This window comes from Zootoca vivipara, chromosome 15 (genome assembly GCF_965207765.1).
Source record: "Zootoca vivipara chromosome 15, rZooViv2.hap1.1, whole genome shotgun sequence".
Classification (NCBI taxonomy): Eukaryota; Metazoa; Chordata; class Lepidosauria; order Squamata; family Lacertidae; genus Zootoca; species Zootoca vivipara.
In genome coordinates this window covers 12733829-12758200 of record NC_142598.1, presented here as the reverse complement: position 1 = coordinate 12758200, position 24372 = coordinate 12733829, and the positions used below count along the sequence as shown (strand labels likewise).

Sequence of the window (24372 nt, the reverse complement as noted above, 5' to 3'; positions counted from 1 at the left end):
ATGATGGTACTCATATCTGAGTAAATATGTGTAGGATTGAGCTGCAATAACATTTCCCTCAAAGACATAAAAATGTAATGCTGTATTCTTCCAGAATTGCAGGACAAACTGCAATTTATCTACCTTTTGTATTTAAAAACCTGTGAAGGGAGGTTGGGGAGAGAGCAGAGATTTTCTGTTCCACCACTACCTCGTGGCCTCACTAAAAACCAATACATGACCTCCACAATTGTTGGGAAAGTGGTACAATGTCCTTGGTAAAAAAAAAAGAAGAAGAAGGGAAAAAAGGCCTGTTACTCATCAAGCAGTGCTAGTCTGGTGCTTTAACATTTGGAAGGTCCCAACTTGCTGTGTAAAACAGATGCAATTAATTCCCAACCTCTAGATTCTGGCTTTTACAGATACGGCAGACTGAGAACTGCAAGATGTGCACTTCAGAAGGATACACAAATGTGGGGATGCCTTTTGTTGCCAAGTACTTCCGGATGAGACGCTCTGTTCCATACCAATTAAAACCTTTGGTTGAGTATCCAATACGGGGCAGGTGGACACTTGCTGAGAAAAAGAAATGAAAAAATGCTGTCTTGAGTTTCAGCTCACATGAAAAACAAAGGGGTGGTATAAGAAACTCTCTGCTCTGTGTAACTAGGTAGTTAATATTGCAAATGAAATTCTTGTCATGGGACCAAGAAGGTTAAGGATAGGTAAATGGAAGCCAGGGATGCAACCTGGCCCTAAACATTAGCCACAAATCCCAATGACCTTCTCCTACCTGTACCAGGCAAAGAGTTATTTAACCCCCTTTGACCCTGTGTGAAGAACAGCACAGTTTATTTTATTTATACCCCACCTCTCTCTCAGCACAGGACCCAAGGCAGCTTACCGAATGAATTTTAAAAAATGCAACTAAAATACACAATCCAAATAATAATTAAAACATAATTACATAAGCAACCCTATTAAAGACAGTACCAAGAACACCTAGTCACATGGGGGAAAGATATGCAAAGGGAATAGCCTAGGAATGTTAAGGACACCGTAACCTCTTTAGTGAGAGGTTAAATTATCAGAAACGTTTAGTTGTTTTGGCTTGTGGTGGTGATGGTGAGAATCCCATGCTTTTATCAGCAGTGAGGGAACTGAGACTCCTCAAAGCTGTGGACAGAAAGTGCAGGTGTGCTGCAGAAAACGTGGGAAGCTTTCGATTCCAAATGGTTGACATTACTCACCACAGTTGGGGTTGCTGTCGACATGGAGTCCTCCTCCCAGAGAATAACTCCATAATGGCAGGAATTCTAGAGGATCAGAATGTCCCAGCTATCCCTTTCAACTTGTTTAAACGGGATTTCAGGCACTAACCTTCTCAACAACTCGCACTCTTGCTGTCACAGGCACACTTACCATCTCTATCCTTGGCCGCCAGATAAATTTTCTTTAATCCCCTTTCCAAGGCAGGGAGCTTAATTCCAGACAAGTTGTTCGAACGGTCTCGGTGCTGTGCTACAATAAGGGCCAGCTAGGAAGAAATGATATATGCTGTGCTGATTAGATAAACAGAAAATTAACTGCATGGTTTATAGGCAAGAAACACTCCCACTCCTTTTTTTAAAAAAAAATACTTCTGGATTAAGTATGAAACAATTCTGATATTCTAGCTTTTATGTTGGGAACAAAATTTGGAAATACTAAAACGAAAGAAATGCAAGCCATCTGTTTGTATATTTACCAAGTCATGTCCTTTGTTTCTAGATTCCTTATCATCGATGGGGAATAAAAGCGTTCCTCCCAATGTCAAGTCTACAAAAATAATTAAGAACAGTGGGGAAAAACACTGAATTCTGTGGAACACTGAGGAAAAATGCACTCAATGTGAATTTCTGAAACTCAGATGGGCTGTCTTGCTCTCTCTTTCATGCACTTAGCATAATGCTGATTTTTCTCAGATGGTGAACAGAGTAGACAAAACAGAAGACAAAAGAAATAAAATAGCTTTCCTATTAATTAATTATTCCTATTAATCCTATTAATTAATTAATTAGCAGAGTATGATATTTTCTAGCTCCTTAACTGGGCTTTCCTGTCTTCTGTGTAGCTTAATCCAGATTGTTTCCATCAAGTTGCCAGGACCAAGCGATAGAGAAGGAAATTTCTAAATTATGACTGCAACAGTTGTGTGTTCCACCAGTCAGCTGGCAATGCTTTCGATGCCAGCATTCATTGGATTACAGGTTACCAACTGTTTACAGGTGTGCCGAAATGTCACACTGCAGGGATGTGGGGATATGAATAATGGGATTAACAGGTATCTCATCTTGGTTTTATGTAGCATTTCACCCACATTTTCTCAGTATTCTTTAATCTTGTAAAGTAGGCCAGTATTATTATTCCAAATTTGCAACTGGGGAGCAAAGTATGAGAAAAAGAGAAAGATTTGTTTAAGGCCACATGGTGAGTTTATGGCTAAAATGAGATCTGAGCGAAGAATCCAGCTTATACTCTTAGCTGATTCAGGGACATTTATTTATCTATTCATTCATTCATTCCCTGCCTTTTCCCTGATAGGGACATAAGGCAGCTTACAGATAAAATAAGAACAGCTAAAACATGGAAAAACCCCACAATCATTTTAAAAAAACAAGCATTAATATACATTAAACATTAATAGAATATATGATCTATGAAAAACATACAATCATAGCAAAAACAGCAAGGCACAGCCTCATCAATAAACTGACTATTTTGGGAGTAGTCAGCTCCCAAATTCCTGTTGGAACAAGAAGGTATTCTCACCTGCTGGCAGAAGGTCAACAAGGAGGGAACCAGTCTAACTACTCTAGGGAGGGAATACCAAAGTCTGGAAGCAGCCACTAAGAAGGCCCTGTCTATGTAGCATAACAGACAAGTATTCGCTTGTAAGTTTACCTACACCAGGCAAGTAAGAGAGTGGAAGTGAACACATGAAGCAACTGTCATCCAATTGATCTTAGCACAGGCTTCTCTTACAGCTTTACTCTGCCCTAGAAGGGATGGTAGCTCTTTCCTCGCAGACAATAACAAACAAGAAAGTGAAAGGAAGAATTTCCTGTTCATTCCAAACAGGGTAATCTAAGGCAGAGAAAATCAGAATACAGACTTTTCAAATGAGGAGTCTTAAATGCTTACACTATAAATGAGATCATTTGATTAAAAACAACAGTTTAAAAAGGAGGAATCCCCTAAAACTACAGAAGCTTTTACCTATCTCTTGCTTACCTTTCATCTTTCCTGCCAGCTCATATATTTTCCTTGGCTGGTCAGAGCGATTCCCCAGAGCTGTGAACAGGCCTCCTCTTCCCCAACGGCCTGAGTCATCTGAAGCAAAGAGTTAGAAATACTATTTTAAAGGGAGGGAAAAGGTCCATGAGACAGCAATTCTTATAGATCAGCTTCCAGTGGTTCGTAGGAGATCCATTAAAATCTGGCCTTCTAAGGCAAGTGCAAGACCAGGGGTCAGCAAACTTTTTCAGCAGGGGGCCGGTCCACTGTCCCTCCGACCTTGTGGGGGGCCAGACTATATTTTGAAGAAAAAAAAATGAACAAATTTGTATGCCCCACAAATAACCCAGAGATGCATTTTAAATAATAGGACACATTCTACTCATGTAAAAACACGCTGATTCCTGGACTGTCTGCAGGCCGGATTTAGATGGCGGTTGGGCCAGATCTGCCCCCCCTCCGGCCTAATTTGCCTACCCATGTGCAAGACCTTCTGATATTAATCTGCTCTTAAATATTGCCTTGGCAGGTGTAAATGCATTAATCTTGTATGGCTTAGTGACGGTAAAGAGTTATGGATCTGTAGCTGCATTATAAACCTCTTCATTGGGTGCTTAAATGTGGAAGAGTGATCCCACTCCCCCAGACAAGTTCTGATCAACAGCAATAAAATATCTCCTGTGATGTAATTTTTAGCATCTCTGACTTCAGATACTCAGGCCATAAGTGACCAACCGTTGCTTAAAGACACGTGCTATGCATTTAGACCAGGGATATAGAACCAGTATCCCTCCAGATGTTGTTGGATCCACCTCCCAGCAGCCCAAAGGTGCATGGCCAATGGTCAGAGATGACGGGCACTGTGATCCAGCATACCTGGAGGACCAAATGTTCCTCATCCATTTAGACTGTGCCACCTGAACTGTTTCTGGTGGTCACTAATACAGCGAAGATGTATTTTGGAGGGGGAAAATCCAGGGCAGCCTGGATGTGCTTTATGATGCTAAATGAAACATATTCACTTATAGACCACCTTGTTTTAAGAAAAGGTATTTTATAGTGGCAGAACAAGACGTGCAAATCCGAGGCTGGGAATCAGAGGGCTTCATATCCTAACAAGTATTTCTCTTAAATGATTTACATAGTTGTGTACAGAGTGCAAATAGTCAACTGATTAGAAATTTGTTGGCCAAGGCTAAATTGTTGTTAGCAACGGTCAGAAGAGTTTTTAAAGAGGCGGCAGAGAGCTGCAGAGAAGTTTGATATAGTACATGACTGTGACTGAATTAAGCGCTCCGCTCATATTTCATGCTGGAAGACTTAATGCCACACCAATGTCTTCAAAGACTGAGCGAAGTTCTTGACATTCGGGAACAGACAGTATTCACAAGAAAATTTACAGACACAAGATCTCTCCTTAACTATTTGACTTTTACTCATCATTTGACATTCGATTAAACGAGTATATTATTTTCATACTTTGTGCAGCCAATTGAGTTTAGTGACCTCTCTATATACCAGCCTTGCTTTAAACTGCCTGCCTTGTTGCTTTAAGTGACTAGGAATTTCACCCTGGCAAGTGAATGACCTGCCAGAAGAGAGGAAGAGCCATCTGCATTTCTGTGTTGTAGAAACCAAACAGGTTGCTGGCAGAGGTATGGTCCCTTCTCTATCAATTCACTGCATTTCTATATTAAATGTGCAGGGGACAAAACTCCCTGCCGCATGACAAAACCAAGAGGACCGTGGCAGAGAGAAAGAACACTCCTTCCTTCTACCACCACCCTGCTGTGTTCTTGCTAAAGGAAAGAGCACTCCAGAAATTCCCCATCAGACTGAATTTCTATCTCCTGTACTTTTCACGCATCCTAGAATCTGCAGAGACCCAATACCAGAACAGGACACTAGGGCCATAGTCACACCATACCTTTAAGCAGTATGATATCATAGCCATGGCTTCCCTCAAAGAATCATAGGAAGTGCAGGGAGTTATTAGGGGAGCCTTAATTCCTTCCAGAGACCTACAGTTCCCAGGGTGGTATAGCAGTTTATCCCTCTTCACAGGGGACTCTGGGAACTGTAGCTCTGGGAGTGGAATAGGGGGGTCTCCTAACAACTCTCAGCACCCTTAACAAACTACAGCTCCAAGCCATGGCTGTTTAAAGCGGTATCATAGTGCTTTAAATGCGCGGTGTGAATGTGGCCTAAGAGGAGGCTATGGCTGCTCAGAAATCCAATCCAATTGGTGAATAAAAAACGAGGTCTCTTCTAGCAAAGTCTGCTCCACCTACCTACACAATGCACAACGATGGCATCCTCTTCTCCTGCAGAGGGATGGGTAACGTCACCTATAACATACTTGATGGAGCTCAGGTCAGGGTCTGCGTACTCCAAATCCGCACCCATCCCACTTTCTAAATCTCTCTCCATCTCCTCTTCGCTGCTCTCTTCTGAATCCAGGCAGCAAGACCTGTAGTGATTTGCTTTCCACCAGGCCATCCTGAATTTGGAAAAAAAAACAAGCATACATCAGGTTGTTAAGAGAGGTTTCCCATGTTTTGTATTAGCAATACACCTCCTAGTTTATTGCAACCTCAATAATAAATAAACAAACAAATAAATGGTCAACTGAGAATAATAATAATAATAATAATAATAATAATAATAATAATAATAAATAAGTAAAATACTGTATATAAATGGTCAACTGAGTTCCAGCCTTCTGATCAAGGCACAGCCCAGGGATGATATATGGAGGAGAGGGTTATCAATGGCTTCTAGCCATAATGGCTATGCTCTGTCTCCTCAGTTGAAGGCAGCAATGCTTCCAAATACAGTGTGTTTTGGTTTGTGAACTTTGCCTTGGAAGCAGAACATGTTCCGCTTCCTGTTGAGTGTGTTCCATTTGTAAATTGAGTCCCCTGCTGCTATGGGAAAGCACGCCTTGGTTTAAGAACGCTTTGGTTTAAGAAAGGAATTCCGGAACGGATTAAGTTCGTAAACCAAGGTACCACTGTACCAGTAGCTGGAAACCATGGGAGAGGAGAGGGCTCTTGTGCTCGTCTTCTGCTCACTGGTTTCCCATATACAGTGGTCCCTCGACTTACGAATTTAATCCGTTCCGAATGCACATTCGTAGGTCGAAAAGTTTGTAAGTCAAAAAAAGCGGTTTCTCATAGGAATGCATTCGAAACAGAAAAAATCATAAGTTGAGTAAACCGCATCTAAAATTCGTAAGTCGAGAAAACCCCATCTAAACCGCAACGGTTTTCCTTTCGGATGTTGAAAAAAACTTAAGTGTGCGGCCATTTTTTTTTCATTCGTAACTCAAAATTTCGTAAGTCGAGTACTTTGTAAGTCGAGGGACCACTGGTTGGCCACTGTGAGAGCAGGATGCTGGACTACATGGGCCACTATGTTCTTATGAGGCCTAGGGCACACTGGCAGTCTTCTTGGAGTCAGGCTGTTTGAGAAGGCAGCCCAAAGTGACACAACTGAAGGCTAAATATTTTCATGAGTCAACAAGTACCGCAAGTTGAAAATAACGTTGAACTTGCTAGCTTTTAGCAGTAAGTCTTAAAATTTGAACAGCGTTTTTGAGATTTGTCCGGAAATATCACAGCCGAATGCCTCCAGTAAATATTCAGAACGTCATTCTTATTTCCATCATGTTACAGTGCTGAAAAGAAAACAACCTAGACCAAACAAAAAATTTCAACACAAATATGCTTTTTTCTGGCCCCCAAAAGCAGCTCGTCTCAAAGTTAAGCTGCATTCTGAGTAACAGCAAAGAAAGTTAGAAAGAAACACTATTTTCTGGCTTCACAAAACGGAAGGGGAAATGGCGGAGAGTGTTAAAGAAAGAGAAATTGTGCAGCTCCACAGCAGTCAATGGATCAACAGCCCGTTTTAGAGCTGAAACTCATTCAGATGCTTTTCCTGTATTTTTCACAACCTAAGACGTCATAGCCTATGGATACACTTACGAAAATAATATAAATATCAACGATGTTTTACAGCTGAAATAAATCTTCCTCATTACACACAGCCTGTATCTGCACTGGTTTTGAATTTGCTTTTTATATGAGATTTCCACACACCCACACCCACACACCTACCTCGGTGCCTAAATTGTTAAATTGCTTTGAGATGATTTATACGAAGCAATTTATACATGGAATTAAATAAAAAAATAAAATTGCAGTAGCAAGTAGAACTGTGGAGCACCCCGACTGTTGGTGCTGCTGTGAGATCGCTGCCAACAGAGGCAACCTTACTTCTTCTGGTGCTCCGCTTCTGCCTTCTTCTGCTTCTTCTCTTCCCTGAGCCTGGCCCTCTTGGCTGCTGCCTCCTGCAGCTTCCTCTGCCGAGCCTCCAGTTCTTCTGGGCTCAATTTACGCCGCTTCTTGCTGGGTCCTGGCTGAATGCCCGTGACAAGAACCTGGAAAAGGGAAATATATTCATGGCCTGCAAGAGCGTTTTCCATCTCAAGCTACTTTCATGTCCTCCTTTAGTCAGCTTTCCAGGGACACTCAAGCAGCGTGACCAAGCCGGTTTCAGTGCCCTGATTGGTCCTCAAGCCAGATTGATATATGAATTCAGATACAGTCATACCTCGGTTTAAGTACGCTTCGGTTTGAGTATTTTCAGTTTAAGTACTCCGCGGACCTGTCTGGAACGGATGCATCCACTTTCCATTACTTTCAATGGGAAAGTTTGCTTCAGGTTAAGTACGCTTCAGTTTAAGTACTCCACGGACCCATCTGGAACGGATTAATCCACTTTCCATTACTTTCAATGGGAAAAGTTCGCTTCAGGTTAAGTATGCTTCAGGTTAAGTACGGACTTCTGGAACCAATTACACTCATACCTCGGGTTAAGTACGCTTCAGGTTGAGTATTCCACGGACCTGTCTGGAACAGATTAATCCACTTTCCATTACTTTCAATGGGAAAGTTCGCTTCAAGTTAAGTACACTTCAGGTTAAGTACAAACTTCCGGAACCAATTGTGTACTTAAACCGAGGTACCACTGTGATCATTCTCCTCCAAGCATGCCTGAAGCTGGATTGCCACCCACCCAAAGAGCTCACGGTGTCCTTACATTTGCTTTATTTCGGAGAGCTCTTCCTTCCTGTCCTCCATCTTCAAGAAGACATTTCTGAAGACCCAGCAGAAGATCGAAGGCCTTCTGGTCTTCATGGCTAGGTTCCTTTGAGTAGTCTTTGCCTTCATATAGGTACATGTGGCCTTAAAACAACAAGCATCTCAAAATGAGCCACCAACACCACAGCGGATTTTTTGATTTAAGGTAAGGTTGAGCATTGCAATGCTCTTTTTAAAAAGTTGCCTCCTTTGTTTAGTGTGCTCTGACAACAATACCTGCTATCAGACAACCTGGCTATATAATTCCCACCTATGCCCTTAACAGATTAGCATCAACATGACTGACCAATTAGGCCTGGAAACGATGCCTTATGAGGAACGGCTTAGGGAGCTGCGTACGTTTAGCCTGGAGAAGAGAAGGTTAAGGGGTGATGTAATAGCCATGTTCAAATATAAAAAATGATGTCATATAGAGGAGGGAGAAAGGTTGTTTTCTGCTGCTCCAGAGAAGCGGACACGGAGCAATGGATTCAAGCTACAAGAAACAAGATTCCACCTAAACATTAGGAAGAACTTCCTGACAGTAAGAATTGTTCGACAGTGGAATTTGCTGCCAAGGAGTGTGGTGGAGTCTCCTTCTTTGGAGGTCTTTAAGCGGAGGCTTGACAGCCATCTGTCAGGAGTGCTTTGATGGTGTTTCCTGCCTGGCAGGGGGTTGGACTGGATGGCCCTTGTGGGCTCTTCCAACTCTATGATTCTATGATTTATAAAATAATTGCATTAGAGGAACTTACGTGAACGGTTTTGGACAAAGGACAAAATCAAATTACAAAGTAACTGCCCTTATGTTCCACAGTTCCACCCAGATAGGAAACGACTACGGAATTCTGGACGTAAAGGTCAACGAGTTCAGTCTACAGTGATTGTTTCCTGCAGTGGGGGTATTTTAGCTGATGTTTCATCAACTTCCTTCCCTATCACACAAAGGTCTGATAAAAAAACAGGGTATCTTCTATTTGACCAATTAATAAATCCAAAATTTTAAAAAAGAAATTCTAATTAAGCAAATGAAGAATAGGACTCCAATACCCAGTATCTCCTCCAAACCTTATTTTTCAGATTAACTATGTTTGCTTATTCTCACATCTGCCTAGTTTGCATGTGGATGTTAAAGGCATAGGCCATATCCCAGCACCACCACAAAAGGTGAGTAAAGCTGAACTTGCCTTTCACCTCATCGCTTCAGACACAGCTGGGATATAAAAGAGCTTCAACCTACAGAGCTCCATTGTACCACTTTCACACCCATGCACAGCTTTTTCTGCAAAAAGTAGACTCACAAACCCTATTTTATATGTGAATGGGCTGATCCATTAGCAGCAAATATGGCTGCTCCCATCACCGCCAGTCTCCTGTAAAAACACCTTGGCTATTGGATGAAACACAACTTCAGAGGAACAAACTTCAAAATGATGAATATTGATGCAAGGCCAGCTTTCTTGGATCAGAGCAATTGCTTTTCTAACCGAGCATCCCATTTCCAAGAATGGCCAGACCAGGCATTCCCCAAACTGCGGCCCTCCAGATGTTTTGGCCTACAACTCTCATGATCCCTAGCTAACAGGATCAGTGGTCGGGGAAGATGGGAACTGTAGTCCAAAACATCTGGAGGGCTGAAGTTTGGGGATGCCTGGGCCAGACAGATGCCTCCAAGGAAACTCAGAAGCAAGGCATGGAGGTAACAGCCCTCTCTTGTAGTTCCCCCACCCCACCTGCATCAGAGGTCTACTGCCTTTGGATTTGAAAGCCCCATTCAGCTAGATCTTCGCAGCTCTATCCTCCATTAATTGTCTCAAAGCCAAGGCAGAACAACCCACACTTAATCCTATATAATAATGTGCAAGAGTGTCTGCGTCCACTCCCTGTGTCTGCACTACTGCGCATGTGCCCCACGGACACAGGGATTGGATGCAGAGACTGGACACACACGCGCGCCCCCCCGCCTACCGTTTCCCTCGCGGTCCTCAGAAGAATTGCGGCCTTCTCCTGGGCGCCCGCTGCCTAGCTGGGCTCAGCGGAGCGCCCTGACGAAGCAGTGGCCGTGGGAGGGGCCAGCCGCCCCCCCCCGCGTCGCCGCAGAAAGAGGCCGAATCGCGGTCTTCTCCTGGGCGCCCGCTGCCCACAGCGGAGCGCCCGGACGAAGCGGCGGCCGTGGGAGGGGCCAATTGGCCCCCCCACGCGCCACCGAAACAGGCCGAATGTTCTAGCGCCCGTTTATTTAATGGGCTGAATGACACTAGTTTACTATATAGCTCTGCTTCCAAACCAACTTCTGAACGGAAACAAGGTTCTAAGGGGATGTAGGTTTAAGTAGAGTCTGGAGTTTTGGAAAGGAAAGGTCACCATGAAAGCAGTGAGGAGCAGACAGAACTATCTTTCTTAAGCAGAGGCCAATGGTTAGCTGTTTGGAAAAAATGAGAAGGGTGAAAGAGTAGGGCTAGGGTTTAGAAACAAAGGTCAGTTTTCAAACTGAGGCCAATTCTGAAAAAAAAATCCCAAACCTATTTGTGTTGGAGTCATCAACATACTTTCTGCATTTTGCTCTTCCTTTTCTACATGTCCCTCCGCGGTAGACAGCACAGTTTCCATCTGCCATAATCCTTCTCTTGTCTCCCCAAGGATACTTCCCAGGTCCACATCACAGATGGTGCTTCCATCCAACGACAACAGTTTGTCCAAGCCAAATTTCAGGACTTCGCTCAGCTTTCAAAAAATGAAAAGAAAAATGGAGGCTAAAGCTAAAAGGCTTCACTATCACCTTCTCTAATGCTTCCGGAGTGCTGCTCCTATGGGTATATTAGGAAGAAATAGGAACTTGGACATGCGTGAAGAAGATCCTATTGATCAAGTTCCCATTGTACTTCTGTATGACCTGCTTAGAGAGCCAACAAAACAGAAGCCTTTTTCATAGTGATAAAGCAATCATCATGAAAGCAGCTGCACGTTCAGACATAAAGCTGAAGATTGCATCACCTTTGCCTTGCTGTTTTGCTTTGAGTTTAAAGATCAAATCCTACAACAGCAAAGGAAGGCATTTTTAATACAGTGAAACCTCGGTTTATGAACACCTCGGTTTATGAATTTTTGGTTTATGAACGCCGCGGACCCATCTGGAACGGATTAATTCATTTTCCATTACTTTCAATGGGAAAGTTCACTTCAGTTTATGAACGCTTCAGTTTATGAACAGACTTCCGGAACCAATTACACCCATGCTTCAGTTTATGAACATTTCAGTTTAAGTACCCCGCGGACCCGTCTGGAATGGATTAATCCACTTTCCATTACTTTCAATGGGAAAGTTCGCTTCAGTTTATGAACGCTTCAGTTTATGAACAGACTTCCGGAACCAATTGTGTTCATAAACCGAGGTACCACTGTACTGTAAAACAACTGTGTTTTATTGTGTCATAAGGCTCTGTTGGTCTGGAAGTGAAAATAAAGTGAGGATAAGGGAGGGGAGAATTTCCTGGGAATTTACTTCCTATAGATTCTAGTTTTCTTGGCGTTTGGGCTGAACTTCAGAATTTCACAGAAAAACCGAATTCCAACCTGCATTCGCCTCACAAATGAAAGCTTATGATTTCAGTAAGGTGCTAATGATACAACATGGTTTGAGCCTTTCCATAAATTTAAAAAAACAACAGCAGCACAAAACCACAGCTTTCCTCTCCAGCCTTAAATTTTCCTGGATTCCCCGATCCAACACAAACAGTGCTAAATCTCTTTGCTGCATTCCACAACTTTTTAATAAAAGTGGGGCTGGCTTTGCACAGCAGTTTAGACTGCTATCCAGAGCCAGCCACATTTGGCCTCTCCTTTACCTGAATATCTGCTTCCGCCTGCGATTTCTGCTCTCCGAGCGCAAACTGGCCCCCTTCGATAATGGTGCTGGTTAGCTGGAGTTTTGATGCCGCTCGCTGGTAGATTATTTCTTCGACAGTGTCTCTCCCAATCAAACGAATAATTTTTACAGGCCTTGCAGAACATCGGGGTGGGGAAAGAATTTAAAGATGATGGTTTGCATTAGATCACAACCTATGCAATAATTAAGGAGAACAAAAAAAAAAAACACAACAAGAAATTTCAGGAACAGCTATCGTTCACAAATCATTCACAAAGTTTTCCAGGAGGAAGGGTGTGTATGTGAGCTGACGCCTTTCGTGCTGGGGTAGCAACCTGCAGAACAGGCGCCCTCAAACTGCAGCCCTCCAGCTGTTTTGGCCTACAACTCCCATGATCCCTAGCTAACAGGACCAGTGGTCGGGGAAGATGGGAATGGTAGTCCAAAACATCTGGAGGGCCGAAGTTTGGGGATGCCTGCTGTAGAATCATAGATCTGGAGGAGTCTTTGTAGGTTTTTTTTTTTTTTTGGTATGGTCAGGGACTTGGATGCAGTTGTACTGGGAAGGGTTGCATCAATGCAACGCAGCAGGATGGGTGGAACATATCCTTAGGGAGAGCAGAAGCAAAGCACACAAAAGATTTGTCCTCACTTGTTCTGGCCGATTCTGTGGGCTCTTGCTGCTGCTTGTAGGTCATTTTGAGGGTTAAAGTCACTGTCAACAAAAACAACTGTGTCTGCTGCTGTAAGATTCATGCCAACTCCACCTTGGGAAATAAAGGAGGGTGGCATTGAAGTTTTCGTAATGGAAGTAGCATTGCAAATGAAATACGCGTTCCCCCTTTTTACAGCCCCCAAAGCAAATGGTGACTAGAGAGAGAAACTGCTAGTTAATTTGACTGACTGCATGGAACAGTATTTTGATAAAAAACAGTCTATTAAGCAGTGCTTTTTTCGGGGGGTACGCATACCCCTAAACATTTTGTGAATCTAAGTTTGGCCTCATTGAGGGGCAGTATTTCAATATAAGTAGGAAAATGAGAGTACCCTCTAAACATTTCTTTTAGAAAAAAGCAATGATATTAAGCATATCTGCATTTAAGCTTGGGTCTCCAGCTGGTTTTGGACTACAACTCCCATCATCCCTAGCTAGCAGGAGCAGTGGTCAGGGGTGATGGGAGTTGTAGTCCAACAACAGCTAGAGACCCAAGTCTGGGAAACACTGATTTAGATGAATAAACCATGTCATCCCAAAGAGAAAGTATTTTTTTTTTAAATAAGCATATTGTTACATAGAATTACATTAAAACACGATTTTAAAAGCCCTCTGATCCAATGGACCCTCTCATCCATACTGCATATAAATGTAGCTGAGCCATCTTTGGAGTCATGGATGTGTTCCTCTCATGCGCAGCTTACACCTCAGTTTTTGTTCAACTTCTCAAAACCTGTGAGGTAGATTAACCAGAGTGAACACCCAGAATGACCCAGCGAGCTTCTCAGTTGGGCTGGGACTTGAATCTGAATTTCTCTGGTCCACTATACCATACTGAGAGAAACAGGGTAAAATTGAATTTTACTGTATTTCACCTCGCTGGTCTTTGCTAAGCTGCAATACTTAATTTAAGAGCTAAAGACTGCGCTAAAAAAACAATAAAAATGAAATCGTTTGAGTAGTGTCAGGGGATTGTTGCGGCTACTCTCGAGTAAAGACGCTCCAGTCCGCTTTGCCTTTAAGGGTTTTATTGTGCGTACTATTTACAGTGCAGAGAGAGCAGAAAACATGACCTCCTAGTCACTAGCAGAATCCGGCAATGGCGCCCGTCTGCTTCGGGGCCAGCATAATAACTTAGGCACCCCAAAACGCCGCCCTCTCACCCTACGTTTGGGCGCACGCCTCAATTCGGGTGCTGGAAGTAGGCAAGTAGGAAGGAAACAACAGATGCTTTGAAGACCGGCTCTGAGAACAGGCGTAATGCTAAAGTCTAGCACAGCAGCACCAGTACAACTGCGACTTCAATTTACATAAAAATTTCTGCTTGACCCCCAGGCTATTTGGGTAAGTCAAGTTGCACTCAGTTCAAGGCGTTTTTGTGTGCATCTCTATTCGCCGTCTGGGGAGGCAGCAAAGGAAACCTCAGCAATCCTGCCCTTTTGTAACATTTGCCTTACCTGCCCTCGTGCTCAGGAGGAAGACAAAAATGGGCTGCTGGCCAAAATTCTTGATGGCAAGGTGCCTCTCTTCACCTCGGACAGATCCATCCAGGCGCTCGTAGCTGTAGCCTTTTCGGTTAGAAGAAAAATTAAATGGATTAATCACAGCCATTCAAAAAGCCTCTGCGCTTGTGGCCTTTTAGGAGCTTTATCCTACACTGTCACCCAATCCACATCTCAATTTTCTTTCTCCGCAGTCTTCTCTTTGCTCTCCCCTTTTACTCTCCCCTTCCTATTCCTTTCTAATTAAGCCATTTCCCTTTGCCCTATTGTACTAGTTTTTCAAGTTACACGGACACATCTTAGGCCCCACCTGCGTTACACATTTTAAGTGGTACCATACCACTTTAAACAGGCTCCCCCCAAAGAACGCTGGGGACTGTAGTTTGGTAAGGGTGACAAAGTTGGATCCAGAATCATCCCCAGACTGCATACCTGCTCCTCCAAGAGGGATGCAACTCCACCCAGGGCAGGCAATTGGCCTATTTCTTGGACCCAAGAAATACCACTTGCCTACAACACTTCCCTTTCGCTAGGATTCAAGCTCAGCTTATTTTCCCTCATCCGTCCCAGCACAGTACCCAAGGCACTGGGCCAGGTCTGCACGGCTTCTCCCAACCCAGATACAGTGGTGCCTCACTTAACGAATGCCCTGCTTAACGAAAATTCCGCTTAACAAAAGGTTTTTTCTAGCGGAGGTTGCCTCGCTAGATGAATTCGTTTTACGAAAAATTCGTCTAGCAAATCGCGGTTTCCCATAGGAATGCATTGAAATTCAATTAATGCGTTCCTATGGGCAAAAAAAAATTCAATGCATTCCTATGGGATTCGCTAGACGAATTTTTTTTTATAAGAAAAGACCCGTGGAACGAATTAAATTCGTCTAGTGAGGCACCACTGTATTATGAAGAAATCGCATATTGATGGCACCCTGCCCCTGATCCCCTAATGACCACTTCCAGAGGCTTAATATAGATGATGATGATGATGATAATAAATAAAAATAAGGATATTAAGTTATTATTTATACCCCGCCCATCTGGCTGGGTTTCCCCAGCCACTCTGGGCGGCTTCCAACAAAAGATTAAAAATACATTAAACATCAGTCATTATAAACTTCCCAAAACTTCCCATTAAACAGAATCTGAGACTGCTTCTGCCAGCTCAGTTAGAGAGGTTAGCAGGGGGTGGTACACTAACAACATCCCTACTTAGTTTATTGGCCCAACACCCTAGAACAGTGTTTCTCAACCAGTGTGCCTCCAGATGTTTTGGGACTACAACTCCCATCATCCCTAGCTAGCAAGACCAGTGGTCAGGAATGATGGGAGTTGTAGTCCCAAAACATCTGGAGGCACACTGGTTGAGAAACACTGCCCTAGAACAGGGGTGGCCAACTTCCAAGAGACTGCGATCTACTCACAGAATTAAAAACTGAAAGTGATCTACCCCCGTTTTTTAGGGGTTCAGGTCAAAGTTGTTGAGCTTTTCTATGGAGGGGGGAAAGCCACGTTTTTAGGGGGTTCAGGAGGCATAGGTTGCTTGGCTTTGGGAGGGGGACACAACATTTTAACGTTATTTTGGGGTCAAAGAGAAACAGCAACACACCTAAAGATCATTGGGGGGGAAAACAGCCTCGATTTGTAAACTCCATCTTCCGTTCTCTAACCATGGAGGGCGGGGTGGGGCGAGGGGGCAGAGCTGGAAGGGGGCTAGCGATCGACCACGATCGACCACAACCTCGGAGGGATCGACCAGTAGATCACGATCAACCTGTTGGACATCCCTGCCCTGGAACTTGGACAGTCTCTTGGCAAGAGAGAGGGTTTTTTTTTTTTAAAAAAATGGGTGGTAGTGACCTTCCCCCAGCACCCCTTTAACCTAGAATAGTGATGCATTGAGCACCTGGCTGGACACAGCTGAGTTAGCACAGTTTCCCTGCCCGGGTCTTGGTTGTACACACAAAGTTGGCCTCTCGCCCACCATCAAACAGTGGGTGGTAGATGTTCCGTTCTCAGTTTAATAACACCATTAGTAGACCAGCTGATCCTGAAATACAGCAGGCGAAGTAAGAGGGGGCAAGAGCTTTTGTCCCACAATCAACCCTCAACACATCGCACTTCTCTCACCCTGGGAAAAAATACATCAGACGGAACAAGACAGGAGACAATTCAAGCAAACTTTCCAGGAAAAACCCAAAGAGGAGTGGTGCGCTCACACTTGGGCAAACCCAAAAGAGAGGACTCCTTTTGGTGTCACCTCTGTTAAGGAACGCAGTTAATGGGTCAATTCTCCATGAGTTAGCAGAGACGACTCATTCCCCACAATGCACCTGCAGGCATCTTGGTAACTCTCCTATCTGTGTTCCTGGGCAGATTTGGCAAGTAACTCCTGATGTTGGGAAAGATTGAGGGCACAAGGAGAAGGGGATGACAGAGGACGAGATGGTTGGACAGTGTTCTCGAAGCTACGGCCAAGCTGCGGGAGGCAGTGGAAGACAGGAGTGCCTGGTGTGCTCTGGACTATGGGGTCACGAAGAGTTGGACACGACTAAACGACTAAACAACAAGAGCAACAAACTTTGTATATAAAATGGCTGAATTATGGAACGTATTTTACTGCAGATGGCAGATCTACTCCTAAACCAGTGGGGGGCTGTTAGAAGCCAAGGGAGGGGTACAGATGCCTATCAAGATCAACCCCTCCTCCCCAAGAGATAGCAGCCTGGTCAGACGCATTGACCTCACAACCTCCTATGGAAAATGCTGAGACAGGGAGGAAGCATGTTCTGACTCATTTGCTACTCAAGGCACTGAGACTGATTCTGGGCCGAGACCCAGGTTCAAAATTAAGCCTTGGAGTGTATTCACAGAGCACTAGTTGAGACTGTTTCTTTGGGGCCATTCTCTGTACCCAGAATCAGGATCAGACACATCAAGAAACAGGGGCATTTACCTCTGAAATCCATATAGTCTTGCAGGATATCCAGCATCTGTGTCATTTGGGAAAACAGCAAAACACGATGACCACTGGAATGAGAAAGGAAGGGAAGGCTCTGACTTCAGCTCAGCTTTCTGTGTAGCGTAAATAAGCTCGCCTCAGCTAAGGAAGATTTAGACTGCAACCCAATGTGCTCTGATTTGAGAATAAGTTAACAGATAGAGGGGTGGGGTTGCCCTTGTGGAAATGAAGGAAGAGTCCAACCTCATTGCTCAATTTGCAATTGCAGAGGTGACACCAGAAGGCCGCACTCGAGACACACAAAAACCAAACACTGTAATTTGTTTTAAAGGAGGTTTTAAAAATCCAAACACTGTAATTTGTTTTAAAGGAGGTTTTAAAAACCCGCTTGAAGATTTGCAACACTGAGGCCTGTCCTAGGCGAGGGAATTCCACAATTCTGGAGGCCACCACCAAAAGGCCCCTGTCTCTCATGCCTGCCAACTGAAATGACTTTATAGGCAGGCTTGTGACGAGGTGCTCTAAGGTAGATGACAACACCTGAGAGGAGTCGTGCAGGTAAAGGTGGTCCTTTACTCTGCTGATTTATGGAAAGTAATATAGTTCAGTAGTGAAACACATACCCTAGGTATAAGAAAGACAGAAGCTTATCCAACAAGCTCAGCTTCCCACTGGCTTCAATGAGATGATCCCCAATGATAAAGGGTTCTGGTTCAACACCTGAAATGGAAAGAAATTTTAGCAAGAAGCTTCTCTGTTAACACTGCAGACAACTAACCACAAAAGGATTGCCTCTGGGTATGTACTCCAAGGCAGAGCAAATAATCGTCCTGCTCTGCCCAAACACTCTTAAATATACTTTCAGAGGAAAACGAAAGTCTTTTCCTGATCAAATGCTTTGCAGCAGGACCGTCAGAAGAGCATAATCTTGGCACACAGAAGCATCTCAATTCCCTACAACCCAATAGGTAAAGGTAAAGGGACCCCTGACCATCAGGTCTAGTCGTGTCCGACTCTGGGGTTGCGGCGCTCATCTCGCTCTATAGGCCGAGGGAGCCGGTGTTTGTCCGCAGACAGCTTCCGGGTCATGTGGCCAGCATGACAAAGCTGCTTCTGGCGAACCAGAGCAGCGCACGGAAACGCCGTTTACCTGCCCGCTGTAGCGGTTCCTATTTATCTACTTGCACTTTGATGTGCTTTCGAACTGCTAGGTGGGCAGGAGCTGGGACCGAGCAACGGGAGCTCACCCCGTTGCAGGGATTCGAACCGCCGACCTTCTGATCAGCAAGCCCTAGACTCTGTGGTTTAACCCACAGCGCCACCTGGGTCCCTACAACCCAATAAGGAGAGGTAAAAACTGCACTTGCCCCACCACTAAGCCGCATAAATAGGCTTTGCATCTGCTGACACACCTCCATTATTTGTTGCATTTAAAATCCCACTCTGAGAAATAGCTTTTCACTACAAAGAGCCTACAAAGCAAAACTGTAATACATTAAAAAAATCACTGAAATACACTATAATAAAGCCAGCAGCAGAATCCCCAGGTAAACACACTTGATAAGAGATAGTTTCTTGGCTAGGCAACCTAGCATGGAAGAGGGGAGTTCTGCAAATCACAGCAACTCCACTTCCTCTTATGAGTTGGCAAATGCAAGTTCTGGCTCTATCACTCCATAACAAGGATGTGCTGGAAACTTGCAAGTTGCAAGTTGTATATATTACAGACGAAAGCCCTAGGGTGAGAAGCAGCCCTTAAGTTGCACGCTGGATCTGCGCCCATGGGCAAACCTTCTCAGCTGGTGCAGAACAGACAGCAAACCAACTGAAAGTACTTCCTGAAAGGAAATGCTTGAGACAGACATACACCTCTTGGTAAAATAAGTTAAGGCAATCAGTAAGGCTAGATCAGGCATCCCCAAACTTTGGCCCTCCAGATGTTTTGGACTACAATTCCCATCTTCCCCGACCACTGGTCCTGTTAGCTAGGGATCATGGGAGTTGTAGGCCAAAACATCTGGAGGGCCGCAGTTTGGGGTTGCCTGGGCTAGATAAAGGGTGTCTACACTGACCAGTTTAATGTCATATCCCCCTAGTAGAAGGGTATTAGATATGTCGTTCTAAAATGTCACAGGGCATACTTGGTAACTAAAACGTTTCACCTTGGGTTTTTCGTCAAAAGTAAGTAATACCCGGCTACATCATTTTCCGAAATGCTCTTTCTTTCCTTGCTGGTCGCTGGTTGCTCTGCTCCACCCTTTGCTGTTTAATTCTTCCTTCCTCTCTCCCTCCCTTTATGTCCTTTGTTATCTGCCCCTCAAATACCATTGGAATGGAGTCGGAGTTTGAATGCAGTAAAAAAAAAGTAAAATGCTACATAGGGACGTATGTGTTTTACACAGATATAGCAGCATAAAATAATTAAAAATTAAGCGATATAAAAGACAGGGTAATAACGTGTTATGAATGTAAGAGGTAGGATGTCTTGTGTCCATCTGTGTTATGGGTCGGTAAACTAAGGCCCACGGGCTGGATCCAGAAGGCTATTGGGCCTGATCTGGTCTGTGGAGGGTCTGGGAATCGCTGTGTGGATCTCGAGTGCGTGCATTCTTTCCTGCTCCCTCCCATGGCAGCGGCGCCGCCTCCTCCCTCCCTCCCTCCCTTCGACTTCTCCTCGCCCTGCCTAGAGGAGGAAGGGGGCTTGGCTTTGTTGGGTCCAGCAGCAGCAGTGCTTGAGCGGCCACCATTTTAAGCAGCCTCTCTCCAGAGCCCTTTTGTGCGCCACTCATTGTCCCTTCACTACCGCCAGCCCCTGCCACTTGCAAGACACAAGTAAGCAGCTACTGGGGCTTGTGGTGCTCTTGCATCATCCCCCCCCCCCAAATATAGTCTGGCTCCCCACAAGGTCTGAGGGACAGTGGAGCAGCCCCCTGTTGAAAAGTTTGCTAACCCGATCTATGTTATCAAAAGCATTTCTGATCCCTTCCTTAACATTAAAAAGCATGAGTAGAGATCTGTCCTTTGTTCATCTCTGAGGTTTCTTCCCTTTTAAGCAGGGGTCCTCAAACTAATGCCCGGGGGCCGGATGCGGCCCAATCGCCTTCTAAATCTGGCCCAAGGACGGTCTGGGAATCAGCATGTTTTTACAGGAGTAGAATGTGTCCTTTTATTTAAAGTGCATCTCTGGGTTATTTGTGGGGCCTGACTGGTGTTTTTACATGACTAGAATGTGTCCTTTTATTTAAAATGCATTTCTGGGTTATTTGTGGGGCATAGGAATTTATTCATTCCCCCCCCCCCCAAAAAAATATAATCTGGCCCCCCACAAGGTCTGAGGGACAGTGGACCGGCCCCCTGCTGAAAAAGTTTGCTGACCCCTGCTTTTAAGTCCCTGATCAGCACCTTCCCGCTTTCTCATTCCAATGGGCAAGTGAACCATGATGAGATCTGCTCAGCCTCTGAGACATGACTGCCACACCTGCCTCGAAAGCAGCACCGGCAACGATCCTCTTGGGCGTCGTTCTTACCATTGAACAGATATGGATGAGCTACACATTTCCGGAGTTGAACTAACACATTCTGGAGCTTCGCTTTCTTCCCTGATTCATTTTCAAATGCATCTAAAATATAGAACAAAGTGTATTTTTAAGAAAAATTAAAAATGTTGTATTTAGTCAGTCAAAGCAGTGATTAACTAGCGAGTTTATTTTCCATTCAAGCCAGAAGTTTGATTACTGCCATTCCACAAATTCAACAGTTAAATCACTTGGGTGCTCGCTGAGAGTGGAGTACCACACTTTTCTGTCTATAAGATGCAGGGCTGGCTTTAAGGCAAGCCCGGGTGGTGCAGGGCGCCGCGGTGAGAAATGGGGCGGGGGGCGCCGGAGCGATCATCGTACCACGACGCCCGGGCGCCCTATATGCTTAAGACGGCCCTGATAAGACGCCCCAGTGTATAAGATGCCCTCTATTTTGGGGGGCTCAAATTTAAGAAAATGAGCAATATTTTGGGCGGGGGCAATGTCGAACCAAAGATCACTCATCCAACTGGCAAACGCTAACCATCGCAAACAACGCAAGCCAAATTGCCAAAGCGGCAGCTAATAACCCACCCATTTGACAAAGCAGCAGCCAATCCAAAGCAGCCTTTTACGCATCCACAAATAACCCACCTGATTGACAAAACAGCAGCCAATACCAAGCAGCCCTTGCAGCGTACACCATTCACCCACCCAATCGCTAGATCCTGCTTGCGGAGGCAACCAATCGCCCGCTCCCCCTCTGCGCTACCCATGTAAAAGATCCCCCCCATTTTTTACTTTATTTTGGAGTAAAAAACCCTCATCTAATACATGGGAAAGTACGGTAACTTGTAACTGAAAAAATATTGGGTGGTTATGTTCGCTGTTTGTAATGTTTAACAAAAATAGTAAACATAGGGATTGAAATGACAACAGAGGGCTCTTCTATACAGTGGTACCTCAACTTACGAATTTAATCCGTTCTGAACTGACCTTTGTAAGTCGAAAAATTTGTAAGTCGAAGCCAATGGTGAATTTTTTTAAAAAAAATCGTAAGTCGAAAAAAATCCTATCTGAAAATTTGTAAGTCGAAAAAATCTAAACCACATCCAAAATGGCGGACGGAACTCTGTTCGTTACTCGAAACATTCGTACGTCGAGTCATTCGTAAGTCGAGGTACCACTGTACTTCTGCTTGTCCTGACGCTTCTCCCAGGGAAAATCTGCTCTTTACTGCTGATCTGGAGCAAATGTCAGTTGGGTTCTCTGCGAACTGCTATGATTCAGCAGGTTTTCCCAGAGAAAGCGGCGGGCAAATGAAAAACCGCTCAGATACGTGCCTAGAAAGCACAGGAAAAGCACTCGGACCCAAGCTTTTTAGGCACACGACAAGCAGAAGTGTGGATGGACCCCCAAAGTCTCTGCCTCCCAGGCGCCCGTAAAACCACCACGCTCCCTTCATTCCGATTCCAAAGTCTTCCGCTTGCCCAGTTACCTAGGTCTTTCATCAAAACAGCCTTGTAAAACTTTCTCTGCAAGGCTGACATCCCGTGGTAGAGAACCACCTCCTCTTTCTTGGGGAGTTCGGCTGCCACATCAGCCTTCACTCTTCTGAGCAAGAAGGGCCTCAAGAGACTGTGCAGTTCTTTGGCTATAAGGGAGAGACAAACACAGATTTTAAATATAAAGTGGGGGGCAGAAAGGCCTAAAGGGGGCGGGTTTCTAAGTCCATAATACTGAATGCTACGTGACATATTTGAGTGCCACAGGCATCTATTGCCTGATGCTCTTAATTTTACCAAGTGACTCAACTCGCCTTCTCACACATACACACTCAACTCAGTACATATTTTAATTTTTTGTTTCTTAAAAAACAAAGAAGCTTTATCCTCCTCCATAGCATACCATGGAAATCTTGGCTGTGAAGTCAAAGGACTTTTTGCTCTACATAATTCCATTTAAAGAAAACCTTCATCTCAATTGACAACTATCTGCAGGTACAGTCATACCTCGGTTTAAGTACGCCTCGGTTTGAGTATTTTCAGTTTAAGTACTCCGCGGACCTGTCTGGAACGGATTAATCCACTTTCCATTACTTTCAATGGGAAAGTTTGCTTCAGGTTAAGTACGCTTCAGTTTAAGTACTCCACGGACCATCTGGAACGGATTAATCCACTTTCCATTACTTTCAATGGGAAAAGGTCGCTTCAGGTTAAGTACGCTTCAGGTTGAGTACTCCACGGACCCGTCTGGAACAGATTAATCCACTTTCCATTACTTTCAATGAGAAAGTTTGCTTCAGGTTAAGTACGCTTCAGTTTAAGTACGGACTTCCAGAACCAATTACACTCATATTTCGGGTTAAGTACGCTTCAGGTTGAGTACTCCGCGGACCCATTTGGAACGGATTAACCCACTTTCCATTACTTTCAATGGGAAAGTTCGCTTCAGGTTAAGTATGCTTCAGGTTAAGTACAGACTTCCAGAACCAATTACACTCATACTTCGGGTTAAGTACGCTTCAGGTTGAGTACTCCGCGGACCTGTCGGGAACAGATTAATCCACTTTCCATTCCTTTCAATGGGAAAGTTCACTTCAGGTTAAGTACAGACTTCCGGAACCAATTGTGTACTTAAACCGAGGTACCACTGTAATAGCCAACATCCAGTTATCACATTTTTACTTGCCTACTTTGCTTTCCTTTTCAATTCCATGATAATAGCAAACAAATTCTTCCATCAGCTCCTTGGGGAACGTAGCTGGTTCAATGAAAGCAAGCAGGGCATATAACTCTTGGAGGCTGTTCTGAATGGGAGTGCCAGTCAGCAGGAGGTTGAAATCTGTTGTAAACTGAAAGAGATCCAGAATATGTAGAGTTCAGGCACGCCTGGGATAAGGTAGGGAGGTAAGGCAGGGTCATGATGTGGTTCCTCCTGCGACTGCTTTACATCTCAAATTTCTTGCTCAGGTTGAACAGAGAACTTGCTAGCGACGACAGCTGTATGGATGTTATCAGCCCAGAGATGGAAAGAAGATAAAGTCCCTACCAGAGAAGAATGGTAAATTAAACTGTTGGACTATGCCGAAATGGCAAAACTGACCGGAAAGCTCAGGAACCAAGAAGACCGAACTTTAACAAAGAATGGGAAAAACTTATAATTTATCTTGGAGACCACTGTAAGCAGATGAAAACACTAGCAGGATTGCAATAATGCTTGTAATGTAGCAAGCACTATAGAGATAATGGAGTTAGATTATAGTAGACTGTAGTTCTCCTTACCTCAGAGAGTACTTTATGAAGTAGTGAATCCTGATTCTTCAGTCTGTGAGCTTCGTCCACAACAAGGCAAGCCCAGCTGAAACTAAACATGGGGAAGAAAAGTTACAGGAACCACAACCATTTGCCCTGTT

General features: G+C 44.3%; 1 protein-coding gene across 4 annotated transcripts in view; it reads right to left on the bottom strand.

Moving 5' to 3' along the window:
• CHD1L (chromodomain helicase DNA binding protein 1 like) overlaps nt 1-24372 on the bottom strand; it is a 34698-nt gene that overhangs the window by 694 nt on the left and 9632 nt on the right. For all 4 annotated transcript variants that reach the window (XM_088658291.1, XM_035141122.3, XM_035141123.3 and 1 more), the window contains 17 exons: nt 24242-24323; nt 23649-23811; nt 22456-22611; nt 20967-21059; nt 18063-18159; nt 17434-17507; nt 14437-14547; nt 12917-13031; nt 12245-12398; nt 10949-11123; nt 8359-8504; nt 7533-7696; nt 5547-5755; nt 3253-3351; nt 1727-1797; nt 1402-1516; nt 447-555 (listed from right to left, as the gene is read on the bottom strand). In XM_088658291.1, the coding sequence (XP_088514417.1) occupies nt 447-555; nt 1402-1516; nt 1727-1797; nt 3253-3351; nt 5547-5755; nt 7533-7696; nt 8359-8504; nt 10949-11123; nt 12245-12398; nt 12917-13031; nt 14437-14547; nt 17434-17507; nt 18063-18159; nt 20967-21059; nt 22456-22611; nt 23649-23811; nt 24242-24323 (2133 nt within the window). The remainder of the gene's footprint in view (nt 1-446; nt 556-1401; nt 1517-1726; nt 1798-3252; nt 3352-5546; nt 5756-7532; nt 7697-8358; nt 8505-10948; nt 11124-12244; nt 12399-12916; nt 13032-14436; nt 14548-17433; nt 17508-18062; nt 18160-20966; nt 21060-22455; nt 22612-23648; nt 23812-24241; nt 24324-24372) is intronic.